This window comes from Ictalurus furcatus, chromosome 13 (genome assembly GCF_023375685.1).
Source record: "Ictalurus furcatus strain D&B chromosome 13, Billie_1.0, whole genome shotgun sequence".
Lineage (NCBI taxonomy): Eukaryota > Metazoa > Chordata > Actinopteri > Siluriformes > Ictaluridae > Ictalurus > Ictalurus furcatus.
In genome coordinates, this window is record NC_071267.1 from 15,041,515 (window position 1) to 15,059,500 (window position 17,986).

General features: G+C 38.2%; 3 protein-coding genes across 7 annotated transcripts in view; 2 read left to right on the forward strand and 1 right to left on the reverse strand.

The window, feature by feature from the left end:
* Positions 1 to 897: 897 nt before the first annotated feature.
* On the forward strand, positions 898 to 7,307 carry acsl5 (acyl-CoA synthetase long chain family member 5). Its single transcript, XM_053640275.1, has 20 exons — positions 898 to 1,112; positions 1,282 to 1,390; positions 1,524 to 1,588; positions 1,696 to 1,797; positions 2,333 to 2,432; positions 2,754 to 2,932; positions 3,032 to 3,064; positions 3,177 to 3,228; positions 3,428 to 3,501; positions 3,606 to 3,683; positions 3,833 to 3,967; positions 4,126 to 4,260; positions 4,412 to 4,507; positions 4,917 to 4,989; positions 5,109 to 5,197; positions 5,279 to 5,395; positions 5,580 to 5,723; positions 5,836 to 5,937; positions 6,878 to 6,949; positions 7,085 to 7,307. The coding sequence occupies exons 1-20, from the start codon at positions 924 to 926 to the stop codon at positions 7,220 to 7,222; spliced, it is 2,082 nt and encodes a 693-aa protein (XP_053496250.1). The 5' UTR covers positions 898 to 923; the 3' UTR covers positions 7,223 to 7,307.
* Positions 7,308 to 8,318: 1,011 nt separating this feature from the next.
* Positions 8,319 to 16,326, reverse strand: zdhhc6 (zinc finger DHHC-type palmitoyltransferase 6). Of its 2 annotated transcripts, none has more exons than XM_053640557.1 (11): positions 16,182 to 16,326; positions 15,077 to 15,600; positions 14,858 to 14,949; positions 14,537 to 14,696; positions 14,146 to 14,307; positions 13,755 to 13,808; positions 10,446 to 10,613; positions 10,310 to 10,351; positions 10,063 to 10,208; positions 9,234 to 9,280; positions 8,319 to 9,087 (listed from the first exon to the last, which is right to left on the reverse strand). In XM_053640557.1, exons 2-11 carry the CDS (start codon positions 15,341 to 15,343, stop codon positions 8,984 to 8,986), a joined length of 1,242 nt encoding a protein of 413 aa, XP_053496532.1. In that variant the 5' UTR covers positions 15,344 to 15,600; positions 16,182 to 16,326; the 3' UTR covers positions 8,319 to 8,983. The 2 variants fall into 2 exon arrangements, with proteins under 2 accessions (XP_053496532.1, XP_053496530.1); XM_053640555.1 differs by having other exon boundaries at positions 16,097 to 16,205.
* Positions 16,327 to 16,434: 108 nt separating this feature from the next.
* The window catches only part of vti1a (vesicle transport through interaction with t-SNAREs 1A), a 117,566-nt gene continuing 116,014 nt past the window's right edge, over positions 16,435 to 17,986 (forward strand). For all 4 annotated transcript variants that reach the window (XM_053640605.1, XM_053640603.1, XM_053640606.1 and 1 more), the window contains exon 1: positions 16,435 to 16,628. In XM_053640605.1, coding sequence (XP_053496580.1) covers positions 16,535 to 16,628 — 94 coding nt within the window. In that variant the 5' untranslated portion in view covers positions 16,435 to 16,534. The remainder of the gene's footprint in view (positions 16,629 to 17,986) is intronic.

Sequence of the window (17,986 nt, forward strand, 5' to 3'; positions counted from 1 at the left end):
TGCGATTTTGTCATGCTATTCATAGCCACTCGTAAACTATTAACAAATATTTGTCATGCTAAAATATGTGGAAATTGAGGATTCTGTTCTGAACGTCTTCTTGTTTAGGTCAGTGCTTTCCAATCCTGCTCCTTGACTAATCATGCATTATACATTTGAGGGTTTTCATTGCACCCGATATTATTTTCCATTATTCGTGAGTTTACAATGGGTTAGTGCTGGGACAAAATAATATTTATTTCTTTGTGAGTTTATTTCAGCATCAGTTTCTTGGGCATAGTTCTGCTTAGCCTAAGTGTGTACTGACAGAAATGCTATATGATATTAGATTAGATGTAGTGGTTTTAGTGCATTGCTCTAGGTATTGTTCATTGTGTTTACCTATGTGTTCTTTATTGGCACTCACAATGGGAACATTGTTAAGGGTTCTTAGCTTAATAATGAGGTCCAGCACTGCCTTGCCTTCGGTTAGGTCAGACTGCTTACTGGCACCAAGAAAAGGGCTCACATCGCTCCAGTTTTAATCTCGTTTCTGGGCGTAATCTTTTTTTCTGAGAATAAATCTACAGTGTGAGTGAGTGAGAAGCAAATTCTTGGAGAGATTCTATGTTAAATTATATTAGTCTTTGATGTAACCTCTGACCATTCTTGTGTTCCACCTTACAATGTTAAAGATTACAATCCTGTGTGTTATCCTTACTGTAGTATTGTAGTCCTGCAGAAAACACTAACCATCCAAAGAACTCTTTTTAAGAGTATATCAGTCAGTTATCCATAATAATTAATGAAACAGGCTTTATTGTTTAATCCCTTAAAGTCTTTACATATCATTTAGTTATTCTGCTTAAAGCATGATATTCAGTCATTACTATAAATGATCTAATAACTTCAGTGAAGTTTTTTATTTATTTATTTTTTTTAATATGATTATGTTTTTCCCAAACAGGTCTGACAGAATGTTGTTCTTATTTGAGTTTCTATTCTCTCCATTGCCCACCTCGGCACTGATGTTCTTGTTTGGGCTTGGTGCAGTCGCCCTGACTTATCTCAACACCAGGCCCAAGCCCTTGCGGCCGCCTGTCAATCTGAACAGACAGACTGTGGGCATTGCGGTGAGAGCCTTCTACCTGCAATGTACAGAATGGTTAAACATTATACATACATGTAATGACATAGAAGAGAAGTTTTTCACATGACAATATTGAATGATACTGAGGATTGGAGTATAGGTTGTAAATACTATAACTACAGCCATTTTATGCTGATAATACTGTTTTACAGGGTGGAGCCAGGAAGAATGCAATTTTAAAAGATGACAACTTAATATCCTATTTATATGAGGATGCCAAGACTCTATATGAGGTTTTCAAAAGGGGATTACATGCCTCAGGTATAATGTAACATACTGTATACTAGTAATTAGCATAAAGCATTAGTTCAGTTATTTTACAAATGCACTGGACACTCCAGCATCTGGACATCTGTCTCATTCCTGCTCTATTTTATTTATCATATCCGTACAGGAAATGGGCCTTGCTTGGGATTCAGAAAGCCTGGGAAACCATACCAATGGCTGAAATACAAACAGGTACTCCTTTTGGGAATATATGGTAGCTGAAGTTCATCATGGAGGGAAGGGGCTTAATGTGAGAAGGTATTTGCATTTCAATGGTGCTCTTTTTTTTTTTTTTGCAGGTTTTGGATAGGGCTGAGTACCTGGGCTCTGGACTGCTCCAGAGAGGACTGGAGCCCTCACCAAAATCATTCATTGGCATCTTTGCTCAAAACCGGCCAGAGGTGATATTTCAACTGCAACATCTTTAACCGGCTGTTAAACATTATTCTATAATTAAAAGTTTTTTTTATTATTATTATTTTTTTTAAATATTTGACTTTATAATTTAAATCAATATCTCTATCTATGTATCTCCTAATGATCTCTTATCTATATTTTATTAATCAATATATCTATCTCACTATTTTAACTTTATCGACGGCATCTGTGTGGACTTTCAACACTTTCCCCTGTACTAGGAGAAAAATATATTGCTCCAGTAAGGCTCTCTTACCTCACACTTCTGCTGTTCTACTAATGTCTCATATTTTACATTTATTGACAAGATGAAATAATTAAATGATTACATTATAAGTGAGGTTTGAGGTAACATGTTTTCTGGGAAATGTGTTGAAGTGATTGTTTGTGGTAATTGCCCCTATAGTACAGATACAATCATGAATAAATGCTGGAGTATGATTTAAAGACTGGTTCTGTGACAGATGGAGGTCAATTGATGGTTTTGTAGGCTGATCAACATCTGTTCCTTGTATGCAGTGGATTATCTCTGAACTGGCCTGCTATACTTATTCCATGGTGGCAGTTCCTCTGTATGATACGCTGGGTCCTGAGGCACTTGTCTTCATCATTAACAGAGGTAATTAGACCTGCTTACCTCTCAGCTTCATTAGAGGTGTTCACTGGCACAGGTAACACCTAACTGGGTTCCCCTGAGCTCTAATGAAACCATGAGGCTGGAATAATTCAAGATTCGATCTTGTACATCTGCTGCCTGTATATTTTCCCCAAAGAATAAGTGCTATATTTTAATAATTTATCATTTTTATAATGTTAGTAGTTGGATAACAGTTCATGTTCATATTCAAATTCATATTACGCTACTCCCAATATTCCACTTTTCTATTTATACTGGAAATTCGAGAGGATCCTAATTGCCCTCTATTTCTGTCCTTTACAGCCAAAATATCTACAGTACTTTGTGACAAGCAGGACAAAGTGGAGACTCTTCTCACTAACTGTGAGAAAAGTCTTACCCCTGTGCTCAAAACTATCATCGTTATGGACCCATTTGATGCTGCATTGACAGAACGAGCATCCAAGTGTGCAGTGGAAATCTTGAGTCTAAAGGATGTGGAGGTAATCTCCAAAAGCACATTTATTAACATGGTGCCACTATTTCTATATTTTCACTGCAATTACTCACAAATGATTTTAAAATATACTTTTGCACTTTAGGCTCTGGGGAAAGATAATCTTCAAAAGCCAATAGTAAGCTATTTAGTTGACTGCTATGTCTTTGTAAGCAATACTGATGAAATATGAGAGAGTAATATTGTTTGCAGAGAAATCAATATCAAATAGGTTTATATTCTCTCTCCAGCCACCAAAGCCAGAAGACTTGAGTATTGTGTGCTTTACCAGTGGAACTACTGGTGGGTGCACATCTTCACCTATGATGATATCATTACCATATATCACAAACTATGTAAAGGCCATTTGTTATATTTAAAATGTTGGTGATTCAACATTTATGAATGTGTTTTTTCCGACAGTTATTCCTTTAACTGTAAAAAGTTTACATACAATACATACAGCTGCAATACAGTCTCATACTGTCACCGTCTTTTTCAGGTGAACCCAAGGGAGCCATGTTAAGCCATGAAAATGTAGTGGCAGATGCTGCTAGCTTTGTTAAAAGCTTTGAGGTATTGTGCATCACTATGGTTGCAAGAGGGTCATTACTGGTTTTATCAGTGGTATTAGTCCATTTCTCTTTTAATAATGCGAAATCAATTCATATTTACCCTAGAGTGCCTTCACACCACTTTCCACTGATGTGTTGATCTCATTCCTGCCGCTGGCTCACATGTTTGAGAGAGTCGTGCAGGTATGGGTTCCTATGGTAGATCTTAAACTCAGTGGCATATTTGATGACTTTCTTACGCAAATTTTTATTTGGTGGGCTCATAGTTGCCTAACTAGTAACTGTGCTGAGTCCATGCTGAACTTAGTGTTGTGTTTGTGTATGTCTGCTAGACAGTGCTGTATGGTGTGGGCGGCAGGGTTGGCTTCTTCCAAGGAGACATCAAACTGCTTACTAATGACATGAAAACCCTGAAGCCCACAATTTTCCCAGTCGTTCCACGTCTTCTCAATCGTGTATATGACAAGGTATTGTAACGTTCTTTTTGTCCACCCTCTCTCTCGCATAAGTCACATGTTCTTCATGATATGGACATTAGATCTAGTCTAGTAAAAGACCCTGAAATGCTCTTTAGCCTATGCACAGACTTTTCACTGTTACGCTGAACTTCCAGTCATTCTTTCAGGTTCAAAGTGGGGCCCAGTCTCCATTCAAGAAATGGCTCCTGAACTTTGCCATTGAAAGGAAACATGCAGAGGTGAAGCAGGGCATCATCAGAAACAACAGCATATGGGACAAGTTCATTTTTCACAAAGTGCAGGTATCCCTATCAGGCATAAAATACATCTGGCCACAGTGTTTCTCTGTGTTTCTTTGACAGCACTAATGGAACATTGTACAAAGTATTGAAATGGTAATGAAACCAACCACTGATCTTGATCTTGAATGCTTGTATGTGTCTCTGGCCCCAGGAATCTCTTGGGGGATCTGTGCGTGTGATGGTGACAGGTGCTGCTCCCATTTCACCTGCTGTGCTCAGCTTCCTCAGAGCATGCCTCGGTTGCCAGGTGAAAAATCTTCTTCGGTTTCATTTCATCTTTTCCTTATGGCCGTCACACAAAGGATTCTACAAACCTATTACCAAGCTAAAACTATATACTTACCCATTTTTTATTTATTATTTTAAGTGGGAAGCTTACTATTCAGTGACTACTATGAAACATGTATTAACTACAGTAAAACTAATAGGAGAAAGTATGTAGTTTTAAGAGCCAGGAATATACTGTAAATCTATACATGCCAACTGATCGGGGAAGTTTAAGGGGTTAATTAAATGTGAACGTCTAAACTACAGTACCTTAGTTTAGTAGTGGTCACTGCATCTATCGTTGAGGTTAGGGGTAACATAGGACATCTGTGTATGCTTGCTTATCTTAGTGACCCAGAGGTGACCTGTGTCTTTGACCTGATTTCCAGATATTTGAGGCATATGGCCAAACTGAGTGCACAGCTGGCTGCACCATCTCCTTGCCTGGGGACTGGACTACTGGTATGTTTCCATAGTAAAATCGCCTTATTTAACAGCAAAATATGCAAGCTTGAGGTTAATATATACTCAAATGGACTTAAATGCACCATCTGCATCATTCATCAAGTTTTTGTGTTTAGGACATGTTGGAGTACCTGTTCCATGTAATGTGGTCAAACTAGTAGACGTCGAGGAGATGAACTATTTTGCATCTAATGATGAAGGAGAGGTAATATGAGCAACTTCTCTTCAACATGAAGGTCTGTAATGGTTGGTCATTACAATGTATCTATAATTATTTGTGTCTTAGGTTTGTATAAAAGGGAAGAATGTGTTCTGTGGATATTTGAATGATCCAAAGAGGACAGCTGAGGCCCTCGACCAAGATGGATGGCTACATACTGGAGACATTGGCAAATGGCTTCCGGTGGGATTCTTTTCTTAATACTGAATCATTAATTCCTTCTAGGAAATAGTTCGATCAATATTAGACATATACACACCATATTTAGTTTGATCATCAGTGCATATTTCCCAGTTGTCTTCCTTTTTTCTTCCTCTCCTTATTTAAATATCTTGTATTAATGGTGTGGTTTTGCACAATTTACTAGAATGGAGTTTTGAAGATCATTGACCGAAAGAAGAACATTTTCAAACTGGCCCAAGGTGAATACATTGCTCCTGAAAAGATAGAGAATGTATACATTCGATGTGGTTCAGTTGCTCAAGTATTTGTTCATGGGGACAGTTTGCAGGTAAGTGGCACCTCTTCAATCCCACTTATAGAAATGAATGATTTTAATGAAATGCGGTGAACCTTTGGAGAGTGTTATTGCATATGTCTTTTATTTTTTTTGCTATTTTCAGTCCTGCTTAGTGGCCATTGTGGTGCCGGATGCTGAGATACTACCTGGTTTGGCTGAGAAGCTTGGAGTTAAGGGTTCATTTGAGGAACTATGTAGAAACCAGGTCTGATGCCCTGTACAATATGTCTTTCAAACATATATCACCTGATATTCAATACTCCTAATATTTGGGGTCAATGAAATTTTGTCATCGGTTAAAAATATATACTGCAGCTGTACTACTGAAAGTTACCAGAGTCAAAATTTGCTTCTTGGCCTTAAGCTGTTATCTCAACAGGTGCCCTTTCAGCCTTTTAATGAGCCCAGCCCTTTAAAAAACACAAAGTCCAAAGCAATCAGTGGAGTAATACACTACATATAAATGGCTGTGGCTATCTTTTAATGTATTGGGGCTGTATGCTGACTTTTAAAGCAGGTTTACAAAGCCTCAAATTTCTATTACAGAAAAATGAATGCTTCATTTAATTATAATTATAAGTAATGACACTGACATTACATTTGTTTTCCAACTTAGCCTTTTTTCCATTTTGGTTCCATATTTCTTTACATAGGCAGCTGCACAGCTAGTTAAGCAACTCAGCTAACCTTTACTAACACTTAGTAGTGCCAGCTATCTTACATAGCTGTTTATCTACAAGCTAACAAAATTTCAGTTGCTGAGATTTATGTAAGTCACACCCACACGATTGAGAAATGTTTGATCAGCAGTATTGCATATGAATTACCTTTCCACGTCTATAGAAATGACATTTGTAATTTTCTTATCAGTGTCTCATTTTTAGTGGTATACGTACCACAGGTATACCAAAGAGATATTTAAGGTGCAATTTCTATTTCTTAATACATTTTTATAGCTATATACATACAGTACATGTGTATGTATTGGGTAATGTGCAGTTTTACTATTATCATTCAGAAGACAAACTTAATTTGTGGGTTCTTGTTGAATAAACCATTATTGTAATCTAGTTGGTTAATATAACCCACTCCCGATGCATACACCCAGTTGTGGAGTATAACGCCATTGTTTTATTCCTTTATAGCAAATTAAGAAGGCTATCCTCTCTGACCTTATAAAGCTGGGACGTGAAGCAGGGCTGAAATCCTTTGAACAAGTAAGTGACATTTTGAAATCTGAAAAAGATGGTAGAGTATGCAAACTATTGTATATTTTCCTAAAGAGATCACAACATGATGTTACTTAAATTTACACAAAAGAAGCATTGCTAATGTTGCCAACTTTCACTAAGGTGAAAGACCTGCATCTCCACCCTGAGCAGTTCACTATAGAGAACGGCCTTCTGACGCCAACGCTTAAGGCTAAAAGAGGTGATCTCAGCAAGTTCTTCAAAGACGAGATTGAAAGCCTTTACGCTAAACTGCAGTGATGCATCAACAAAGGCCATATGGAATAAGTTCCAGTGACCTACGGACCAACTCGGAGAACCAAATGAATGTACACCATAAAGCAGGGGTGTCCAATCTTATCTGGAAAGGGCCGGTGTGGGTGCAGGTTTTCATTCCAACCAAGCAGGAGCCACACCTGAGTGTGGCTCCTGCTTGGTTGGAATGAAAACCTGCACCCACACCGGCCCTTTCCAGATAAGATTGGACACCCCTGCCATAGAGCTTAGATGCGAGGACAAGCTATAGAGATACAGTGTTGGTTTTATAGAAGAGCGAGTGAGCTTGACTGTGTCCATTAAGCCTTGTTTTGTGCTTGAATGTACATATTAAGGGAATACTCCATTGCATTTTATTTTCAACTTCATCTCAATACACTGCAACTGTGGTATATGTGAGATTTCCATGGACAGTAATTTCAATACATTTCCCATTCCCTAGAACAGAACTGAAAAGCAGGTGATCAAAGCTCTGTTGTAATGGGAGTCTAAGGAGGTGTTGAATTTTTTCCATAAACATCTGAAAAATGCATTTATATAATGTAACTACAAAAGTCTGCCACAGTCTAAGACATAGCTAAAGACATACAGAGATATCTGAATAAAGTAGCTCTACAGGTTTGTCCAACTTTCCAACACTGGAGCAATACAGTAAAAAGTTTGTTTTATTCTTGGTAACACATGATCACAAATTCCTCTTTGAAAAAGTATTCTCCAAAAGGATTATAAATGGGTTTGACTGAAGAATTCATGACAATTATTAAAAATGCTTTCATACAGAAATTCACTGGCTGCCCCAATGACATGCCCTTAGACTTTTATTTTAAGTGTGTTTTATTCAAACATTTGTTTTTTGTTTTTCTCAATACAAGGAAATGTGCTGAAATTGTTGTTTATGTTTCACTACAGTTGCAATAGACAAAGATTAGCCTGGAAAATGCTGAATCCGTTCATTTAATGCTATGTACATTTGAAAATATTAAGCACTGAAAAGTGGAATTACTGAATAAATTATTTCCATTGTGTGTATATATATATATATTTATATTAAAAAAACAAACAAAAACAAGATTACATTAGACAGAGCAGAAATGTTTACTTCTCTATTGTGAGGTTAACATCAGTCTTACAAAAATAATCAAAAATAAAATTTTTTTTTTTCTGTACAAAGAATACAGAGTATTTGCATGACTAAGACCTTGATACAGCTGGCAAAAGGCATTGCATAAACGGCTTAGACATCAAAGACAGAGAGAAACAGAGAAAACAATATATTCAAGTAAACCTTTGCTCAGATCCTAAGAAGGAATACTTACAAGCCCCAGTTCTTCACTTCAGGAACAATTCCCTCTGTGCCACATTTCATTTATATTATCTTTGGAAATGTTACAAAGGTACACAAGTTCATATGAAGAAGCAGAAGTTGCTGGTTTGGACAGTTAGACAATTGATCTGCCACTGACTTGATTTAGAAATCTGACATCTCTGGATCAGCCAGGAACAGAAGTACAGCACGGTGCTGAGTCTGTGGAATCAGACTTCAGTCTAAAAACATGAATCTTCAATTTTAAATTTTTTTAAACCCTAAAAGGATCCATGTAGAACCCTACAATGGATGATTTCCCATTCTATGCAGTACCCATTTAGAAAGCTAAAACCATCACATTAACCACCCACAGAACCCTTGAGGAATGTTTTTTTTGCTAAGAGTGTACAAGTCAAACAGTAAAACACACCCCACTTGTCTTATTTGTCTTTCTTTTCTTCGCATGCTGGTGTGTTATTCGCTGAGTCATAGTGGCACTTTACTACACAGCGGCGTGGAAACCACCCTCTAACGCGGATTCCAGCTAAATCAGCAGAGAGAGAGAGAGAGAGAGAGAGAGAGAGAGAGAGCAAGAGAGAGAAAAGAAAAACACTTTTTAGAATGTTTAAACTTTAAAAATACTCATTATATGAAATGATGACAAACATTTTCATTGTAACATTGATGTACCTTTGGTCTGTTCCTCATCCAAAACTTTGTCCCCATACATCCACCACCTGGATATTAAAACATCAAATCTCATTTACTCATTTATAAGTTGAATAATTCAATTAGTCAGTGTTTGCATTAAGCTCTCAGTCAGTACGTTTACATGGACAACAATAATCCGATATTAACCCGATTAAGACAGTACTCTGATTAAGAAACTAGCATGTAACAGTGATTATTGATTACCTTAATCCGACTAAAGTCATACTCGAAGTAAACACAAATCGAATTTAGACATGTGGAGTATTCCTGTTTTAGTTGCATTATCGACGTGCATTACAGACATGTACACACCTTAATCACATTATTAACGTCGTGTGGGATTTTTTACCGCATTTTCCGTCAGGACACGTACACACACGGCAGTGATCAACCGTTTGACGGAAAGCACGAGAGCATGACTGCGTCCGAAACTGCATCTCAGTTTGGGGACGCAGCCCATGGCTTTAAGCTGTCGTCTATTTGCACGTATAGCATGACAAATAATTAACTGCACTTGAAGCTTTCATAAAATTAAAAATGAAACACCCAAAACTGTATACGGTACCATACTGAAGACCAACTGTATGTTGATACGTGAAATTCTGGAGGGAACGTCGGACGGCGTGGCGTGGGGATGTAATGATGTGTGCCGTTAATCAATCTATGTTCTATATCATGTAAAACCTGAACATGAAAGGAATATTCTAAAAGTGATTCATGTAAACAACTTAATCACACTACTGTCTTACTCAGAATAAGGTCAATAATTAGATTACTGCTGTCCACGTAAACGTAGTCACTGACTCACTTGGTTCCTCTTGTGGCTAAGATGGTTTCCCCTTTAGTGAGTTTGATCCTGGGTTCTTCAGTGCATGGCGACCTGAAGAACGTATTTATTCCCTTTCCTACTGGACACCATGCTCCGTTGTAGTCCTCCACAACTCTGTACTGCACCTACAGAACATAGAACCTGGCTTTAGACTTAAACCTGGTTTAGTTTATGTCAATGCTGCCATCTTGTGTCCAATAGACATCATGACTACTCAGCTACTCACACTTCTCACACGTTTGTCAGCTTTCTGCTTCAGCTGCTCAATCTGGGGGAAAAAAGGCGACACAAATTCACCTTTCTTATGTGAACTGTGAAGAATATAATGTGTGATGTTACTGAAACTTGTAATGAGGACATACAGTTAATGTATGCTGGTGGCATTTGTCATTTACGGGCCATTCAATACCATCTCCATCGGGGGTCCCAGACCAGGTGAACACCTGCTTGAAGTTCGCCCAGCGACTTCCCAGGTCATACGGGAAGATGAACTCCTCTCCTGTTTGGTAGTATTGGATTCTGTCTTTGGCCTGAAGGGTGCATTTGAGGCTTGTAAGACGAAGAGTATTGTATATGCACACAAATGTAATTCACCAAACATAATCATCTGAAACTGACATTCCTAAGGGACATTCCTAATTTGACTCTGCATGATTAGGCATGAAATAAAATAATGCTGTTTGAAATTTCACAATACAAAGCAATAGCAACTGGAATTGTAGCAGAGACTGTGGGCTTTTACCTGTAACTTTTATATGAGTGGTTCTAAGATTTGTAACTGATTTGTCAGGCACTGAGCTACAATGTGGGTCCCTCATTTAGCAGATTTATATATATCACACTTTTAAACCATAAAATTAGAATCAGGTATTGAAGATTGGGTGCCAGTAATTAGAACCTGCTTAGGGAGTGCAGGTGGAACCTGTCTTATTTATACCCCTCTCATATCTAGTGTCAGGTGTTCCCTTTGTATTTGCTTTGCTAATTCTCCAAATTATTTGAAATATATCATTCCACTGTAAGGAAAATAATATACAAGTGGTGCAGATTTCAAACAACAGCCAATTAGTCCAGGGCTAATTCCAGGACCGTCCCAGCAAATTCAGCCCAAGAGCAGACTGTCTGATGCAAAAATAAGTCTCCAAGAACCCCAAAATTTCAACACAGGATCCGCTAGTAAGCCTTGCAATTGTTGTTGTCAAAGTGCATACTTCTAGAATCAGAAAGAGATTGCATAAATTTAACCTGCATGGGAGGCGTTTCAGGAAAAAGCCTTTGCTGTCTGAAAAGAACATTAGCGCAAGTCTACAGTTTGCCAATGAGCATATAGTCAAAGACCAGACCTTTTGGAATAAAGTTCTCTGAACAGATGAATCTAAGATAGAGTTGTTTGGCCACAGTAACAGCAGACATGTTTGGTATAGACCAAAGACAGTATTTCAGGAAAAGCACCTCATACCAACTGTGAAGCATGGTGGTGGAAATGTTATGGTTTGGGATTGCTTCACTTCCTCAGGGACTTTACAGCTTGCATGTGTGTGTATATAGCAGAGTATATACAGTGGCAAGAAAAAGTATGTGAACCTTTTGGAATTTCATGGTTTTCTGCATAAATTTGTCATAAAATGTGATCTGATCTTCATCTAAGTCAAGGATATTGACAAATATAATGTGTCTAAAATAATAACACAAAAAAAATTCTGATCTTTCACGTCTTTATTGAGAACAACCAAAAAAACCTCATAGTGCTTGTGGAAAAAGTATGTGAACCCTTAAGTTAATGACCTCAAAAAAGCTTTCTTTTTTTTTTTGCACACCTGGAGTCTCATTAAGAAAATGAGTTTGGAGGTGTAGACTACAGCTACTTTGACTGATAAAAACCCCTCAATCTTTTGGAGTTTGCTCTGCACAAGAAGCACATGCTTATGTGAGCCATGCCTCGCCAAAAAGAGCTTTCAGAGGATCTACGATCAAGAATTGTTGATTTACATAAAGCTGGCAAGGGTCACAAAGTGATTTCAAAGGTTTTAGAAATTCACCAGTCTACAGTTAGGCAAACATTCTACAAATGGAGACACTTTGGGACTGTTGCTACTCTACCAAGAATTGGGCACCTAGTCAAAATGACTCCAAGAGCACAACGAAGACTCATCAATGAGGTAAAGAAACAACCCTGAATAACAGCCAAAGATGTGAAGGCATCATTGGAACTGGCTAACATCTCTGTTCATGAGTCTACAATACATAAAACATTGAACAAGCAGGGTATCTATGGCAGGACACCATGAAGGAAGCCACTGCTTACTAAAAAGAACATTGCTGCACGCCTGAAGTTTGCAAAAGGGCACACTGACACTCCACAGCAGTATTGGCAAAATGTTTTGTGCACTGATGAAACTAAGATTGAACTATTTGGAAAAACCACACAGCACTACATCTGGCGTAGAAAGGGCACGGCATATCATCATGAAAACATCATCCCAACTGTAAAGTATGGTGGAGGTAACATCATGATTTGGGCCTGCTTTGCTGCATCAGGGCCTGGCCAGCTTGCAATCATTGAGGGGAAGATGAAATCCCAAATATATCAGACAATTCTTCAGAATAATGTGAAAATGTCTGTACATCAGATGAAACTGTGTAGAAGTTGGGTGATGCAACAGGACAACGACCCAAAACACTGGAGCAAGTCAACAACAGAATGGCTTCAGAAAAACAAAATCCGCCTTTTGGAGTGGCCAAGTCAGAGCCCGGACCTCAACCCAATAGAGATGCTATGGAATGACTTGAAGAAAGCCATACACATGAGATGTCCAAAAAATATGACAAGCTAAAGCAGTTCTGCCAGGAAGAATGGGCTAAAATTCCTCCTGAAGGATGTGCAGGTCTGATCCACAGCTACAAGAAGCGCCTGGTTGATGTTATTGCTGCCAAGGTGGGGTCAACCTGTTATTAATTCTAAGGGATCACTTACTTTTTCCACTGCCATTTTGAATGTTGAATGAGTGTGTTCAATAAAGACATGAGGGATCAGAATTTTTTTTGTGTTATTGTTTTAGACACATTATATTTGTCAATACCCTTGACTTGGATGAAGATCAGATCACATTTTATGACAAATTTATGAAGAAAACCATGAAATTCCAAAAGGTTCACATACTTTTTCTTGCCACTGTATTATATGTAATAAGACATTGTCCATTAAGAAAGATGGGAATTTATTCAGCTTTGATGTTAACTGAACACTTTTAAAGCACATTCACTAATCTTTAGATGTTGCAGTGAAGTCTTTTCTATTTGATGAATACATTAAACATTTTCACTTCAGGGTTATTTCTTCCCCATTTCTGTTCTTCATTTAACATAATATTATGAACATCTTATCATATTAAATATTGAATTGTGAAATTTCTATTGGGATACACAGACACTCCAGACCACATTACAGAAGTGCTTGTGCAGATTACTCAGAGTCTAAAGATAGCAACAAGACACTAACAGAAACAGAAGCAAGTACATTATTACATAATGTACTTACTTCATAATAAGAATATAAGCGCTTCAAATATGTATGGCATGTTTACAAGAATGTAGTTAAATCTAGAACATACTGACATATGGAATTAAGCTAAGCATGTTACATTTGGCATTGAAAGAGTATAGATGCTCACCTTCTCCTCAATCCATACTTCAATTGAGGTTTTGTTTCGCAGAATCACTTTTATCTGAAAGTAAAAAGAAAATTCTTTTACAAGCTTTTGCAATTGCACTCTATGACATTGGTTTAGTCATGGTGTAGAGATTTACTAAGCAACTGAAGTATGTGTTTTGGCCAAATCTGCTAGTGTCTCCCATGTTGTGTAAGCTGATTTTTTTTTGGGGGGGTTACTTAGCAGATGACCAGATTAACAAAAGTATTACGTAGGTCAAGTCGAGAAACACAGGATAACATTAAGTCAGGCAGTACAGCTAATTTTCCTCTCATGAAAACACTGCACAGTGGACAGTCTAAGGGACTAACGGAAGGTTTAAAAGAGCAAAAGACTAAATAACATGCTGTACCTGAATAAAAAACAGCATGCCAACAGCAATGGTAGTGCCCAATGCCAGTCCCAGAGCAAAGAGATTGGCTGCAAAAGCTGATATGCTGAATGGCATTATGGGATGGTGGACACGTCGAGGGGCACTCATGTCTATCTTCACTGAGCTCCAACCAAAAGAGATCTGGAGCAGACGTACAAAGGATATACACAAATACAGTAGTTCTTCATCATATAGACACACTGTATATGGATACATTTGCATTAGAGTTCAATATCTGAGCTGGACTGAATCTATACGGCCCCTTTAAGGGTTATTATTAATCATAGTAGTTTATTCGCCAGAGCCTAATAAATACACAGATGAAAAATAAACATAATAGATACGCAGATGAAAGGATGGACTTACTGACCCGGTCATTTAACTGAGAGTACATCGTCATGATGAAAATGAGAGCAGCGTGGCTGCAACCCAGCGGGGCGAGGAGGAGGAAAGTGGTGAAGTAGGCATGATTCAGATGTCCGCAGCAGTTGTTGATCCAGGGACAATGGTGATCCATCTTCATCACACACCTGAAAAAGGAAAAGAGACTGCTAAATATATATATATATATATATATAAAAATAAGTATTTAAATATGCTGTGAAGTAACTCAGTTCTCAAGGCAAGTACTAAATGCTACAATACTCCGATGCTGTTAGTATAGCTAGTAGTAAAAACACGCAAATGCTACCTGTTACACTTTCTGCAGTGGTGAGATCTTGGGGCTTTATAGCCTTCACACACTCTACAGAACTGTAGGTACCTAGTGTCTTGTGGATTTTCCTGTTAGAGAGGAGACACCACATGACCAACATGCAGTTATATTATACAGAGTTAATCAGATTACAGAAGAAAACTTAAAAATAAATACATAAATAAATCACTAATCACTCCAGAGCATTGTATTTACCGGTTTCCACTGTAAAGGAATATATCCAGGACCCACAAACATGGCATTGAAATAGTTGTAAAGAATGAGGACAGTCCAGTTGATGAGCATAATAAAGTTAATGCTGCCACTCGTAGTGTCCAAGGGCCAGTACCAGATAATAGAGTCCAGTATGGCCATGGACGAGCACACAGCGATGACTGTAAGTGCAATGATCGGACCCCAGTGACAGAGCCTCCTAACCTCATGGATGTTTTCAAATACAATAATGGCAGATATAATGTTCATTTTGTACAGAGAGTATTTCGGCAGCTTTGTTGAAATGACAAATGGTTAGTTATGTTGTCTTTCTTTAATGAAATTATTTGACCATGAGGAGGATAAAATATATGTTTTCTGTCTTCTCCGAAACATCCAGCGATCAGTCGTGTCATGGGTTACAGAAGCTGTCTGTGTGGTAGAGTCACTAGCTCTCCTCTTGTCTGGCATCCTTTCTCTCTGACCAGTCTGATGCTTTACTCTCGAGCTGGAAGCATGTCACCCATCTAGGCAGAAGAGTGGAGGGGAAATAACAGAGAAAAGAATAAGTCCATTGACAAATCCAGTATGGGATGAAAACTAAAGTTCAAATAGTATGCAATTTGCAGCAGTTGGCTAATCCATGGCAGTCGTAACACTGCTTGTGATGTTCAGCGAGGAGTCTGACTACTACACAGACTGCTAATGATTCTGTCATGTCAACAGACTGGTCTTGACTTGTCCTCTGGGCGTTACAGAAACCGCACCGCAAAATTTAGGATACGCAGATCATTACATTCTACTTAAATGTTTATAATTTACGGCACATGCAGAACACATCCTAACCGTAAATCTAATCTAGAAACAGTCATTCGTTTGTATTTCTATGTAACTACCAATATAGCAAGCAAGCTAGCGAGCACTGCTCCCATGAGATATGGGGATCATTCAGCAAATTATACATATCTTGCCATTAAAGACAATGTAAATGTCGTAATACGCATTAGATATATTAGCAGTTACCTCTGAAAAAATATTTCCCTTTGCAGCAACAGCTAGCTATCACTCACAACATCCATTCACTCTCCCCCAAGTCAATACTACTCACTTCCTCATTCTCTCGGCCGCAGTCTGAGCGGTGCGCCACTCATCTCTTCCGTGTATACAAATGGAAATGGAAATTATCAATACAACTGATACTTGCTTTCTTGTTCACTTTTGAAACACCCCGTGCAAAGTCCGAGCAATAATATTTATCTACAACGTTCTTTGTTTGTTTGTTTGTTTGTTTTTTTCCTTCTTCCCCTAGAACCAATGAAACAGTAATGTGTTTTTCGCCGGAAAACAATTTCAGTGACACATCCAGGAAGTGACGGCGACGTCAATAATAACATTTGATACAACCAGCGTAATAGTGTCGCGACATCCGTCTTAGAGCGTTTAAATTCACAATTCACAACAATGTCTTCGGATTTTGAAGCCTACGAACAGGAATTTGGTACTCTCACCGCAGAAATTACCAACAAAATAGGAAGAATACCTAAACTTGGTGGAGGTAAGTGCTGTCTCCCCCCGAAAAAAAGACTGTCAGCTGAACCGAGGCAGCTAGTCAGCTCCTGTAATGCTAGCGAGCTGGAACCAGCCCAAATCCAAAGCCGGTATGCAGTTGCCAAGGAGTCGCTACAGCGTGAGCTGAGTGCTTGTGCGCTCATGGAAAACGATTTAAAAAAAAAAAAAAAACAACAGACTTTCCATTGTTTCTGCTAGAAAGTTAACGACAAGCATGCGTTATCAAATGACCAGTGTGTTTTACGCCTCACTACAAACACACTCGGTGTTTAGTTTTCTGAGTTCTGACGTTATTCTCTCCTTCTCATGTTCTCAATGACCGCGGTAAAGTTTATACAGCTGACGTTTCCTTAATAGCAGATCAGTTTAGAAGTTGAAATTTGTCGAAGTTACTAATAAAATTATTATTTTTAAAAATCTGTAATATGAAGCCTTTCTTTTTAGAAACCTAGTAAACTAGTAAGTGTCTGAGAGAATGGGGTTAATTGAATGTTACTGACATACAGGCCCCTCTGAAAGTAGTGGAACAGTAAGGCTAGTTCGTTTCCTTTCTTCAGTCTTTTCTTCAGGAGGTGAAATGCTGCTCAACTGGGTTAAGGTCTGATGATTGATTTGGCCAGTCTAAAACCTTCCACTTTTCCTCTGAATAATTCATTTGTTGTGTTGGCAGTGTTTTATGGGTCATTGTCTTTCTGCATGATGAAGTAGCTCCCAATTAGATTGGATACATTTCTCTGTAAATTGTCAGTCAGCATGTTTCTACAGACTTCTGAATTCATTGTGCTGCTACCATCATGAGTTACATCATCAATAAAGATTAGTGAGTCTGTTCCAGAAGCAGCCATGCAAGCCCAAGCCATGATATAACCTCCACCGAGCTTGTCTGATGAGCTTGAATGTTTTGGATCATGAGCAGATCCTTGCTATCGCCACCCTTCAGCCTTTACATCATGTTGGTAGAAGTTAATTTTGGTTCCAGATCTTTTGTGGCTCATCTCTGTATTTCTTTGTGAATTCCAATCTGGCTTTCTGATTCTTACTGCTGATGGTTTGCATCTTGTGGTATAGCATCTTCAGTATATTTCTGCTCTTGAAGTCTTCTTCAAATGGTGGATTGTGATACCTTCAACCCTGCCCTGTGGAGGATGTTGGTGATGTCACTGACTGTTGATTTGGGGTTTTTCTTCACAGCTATACAATGTTTCTGTCATCAACTGCCATTGTTTTCCATTTTCAAATCAGACTTTATTGAGAAATTTCAAAACACATTACAGACACATTTTTTACAATTGCAAATGACTGCATTACACTCCATTAGTTACATTTACATCATACATATATTAA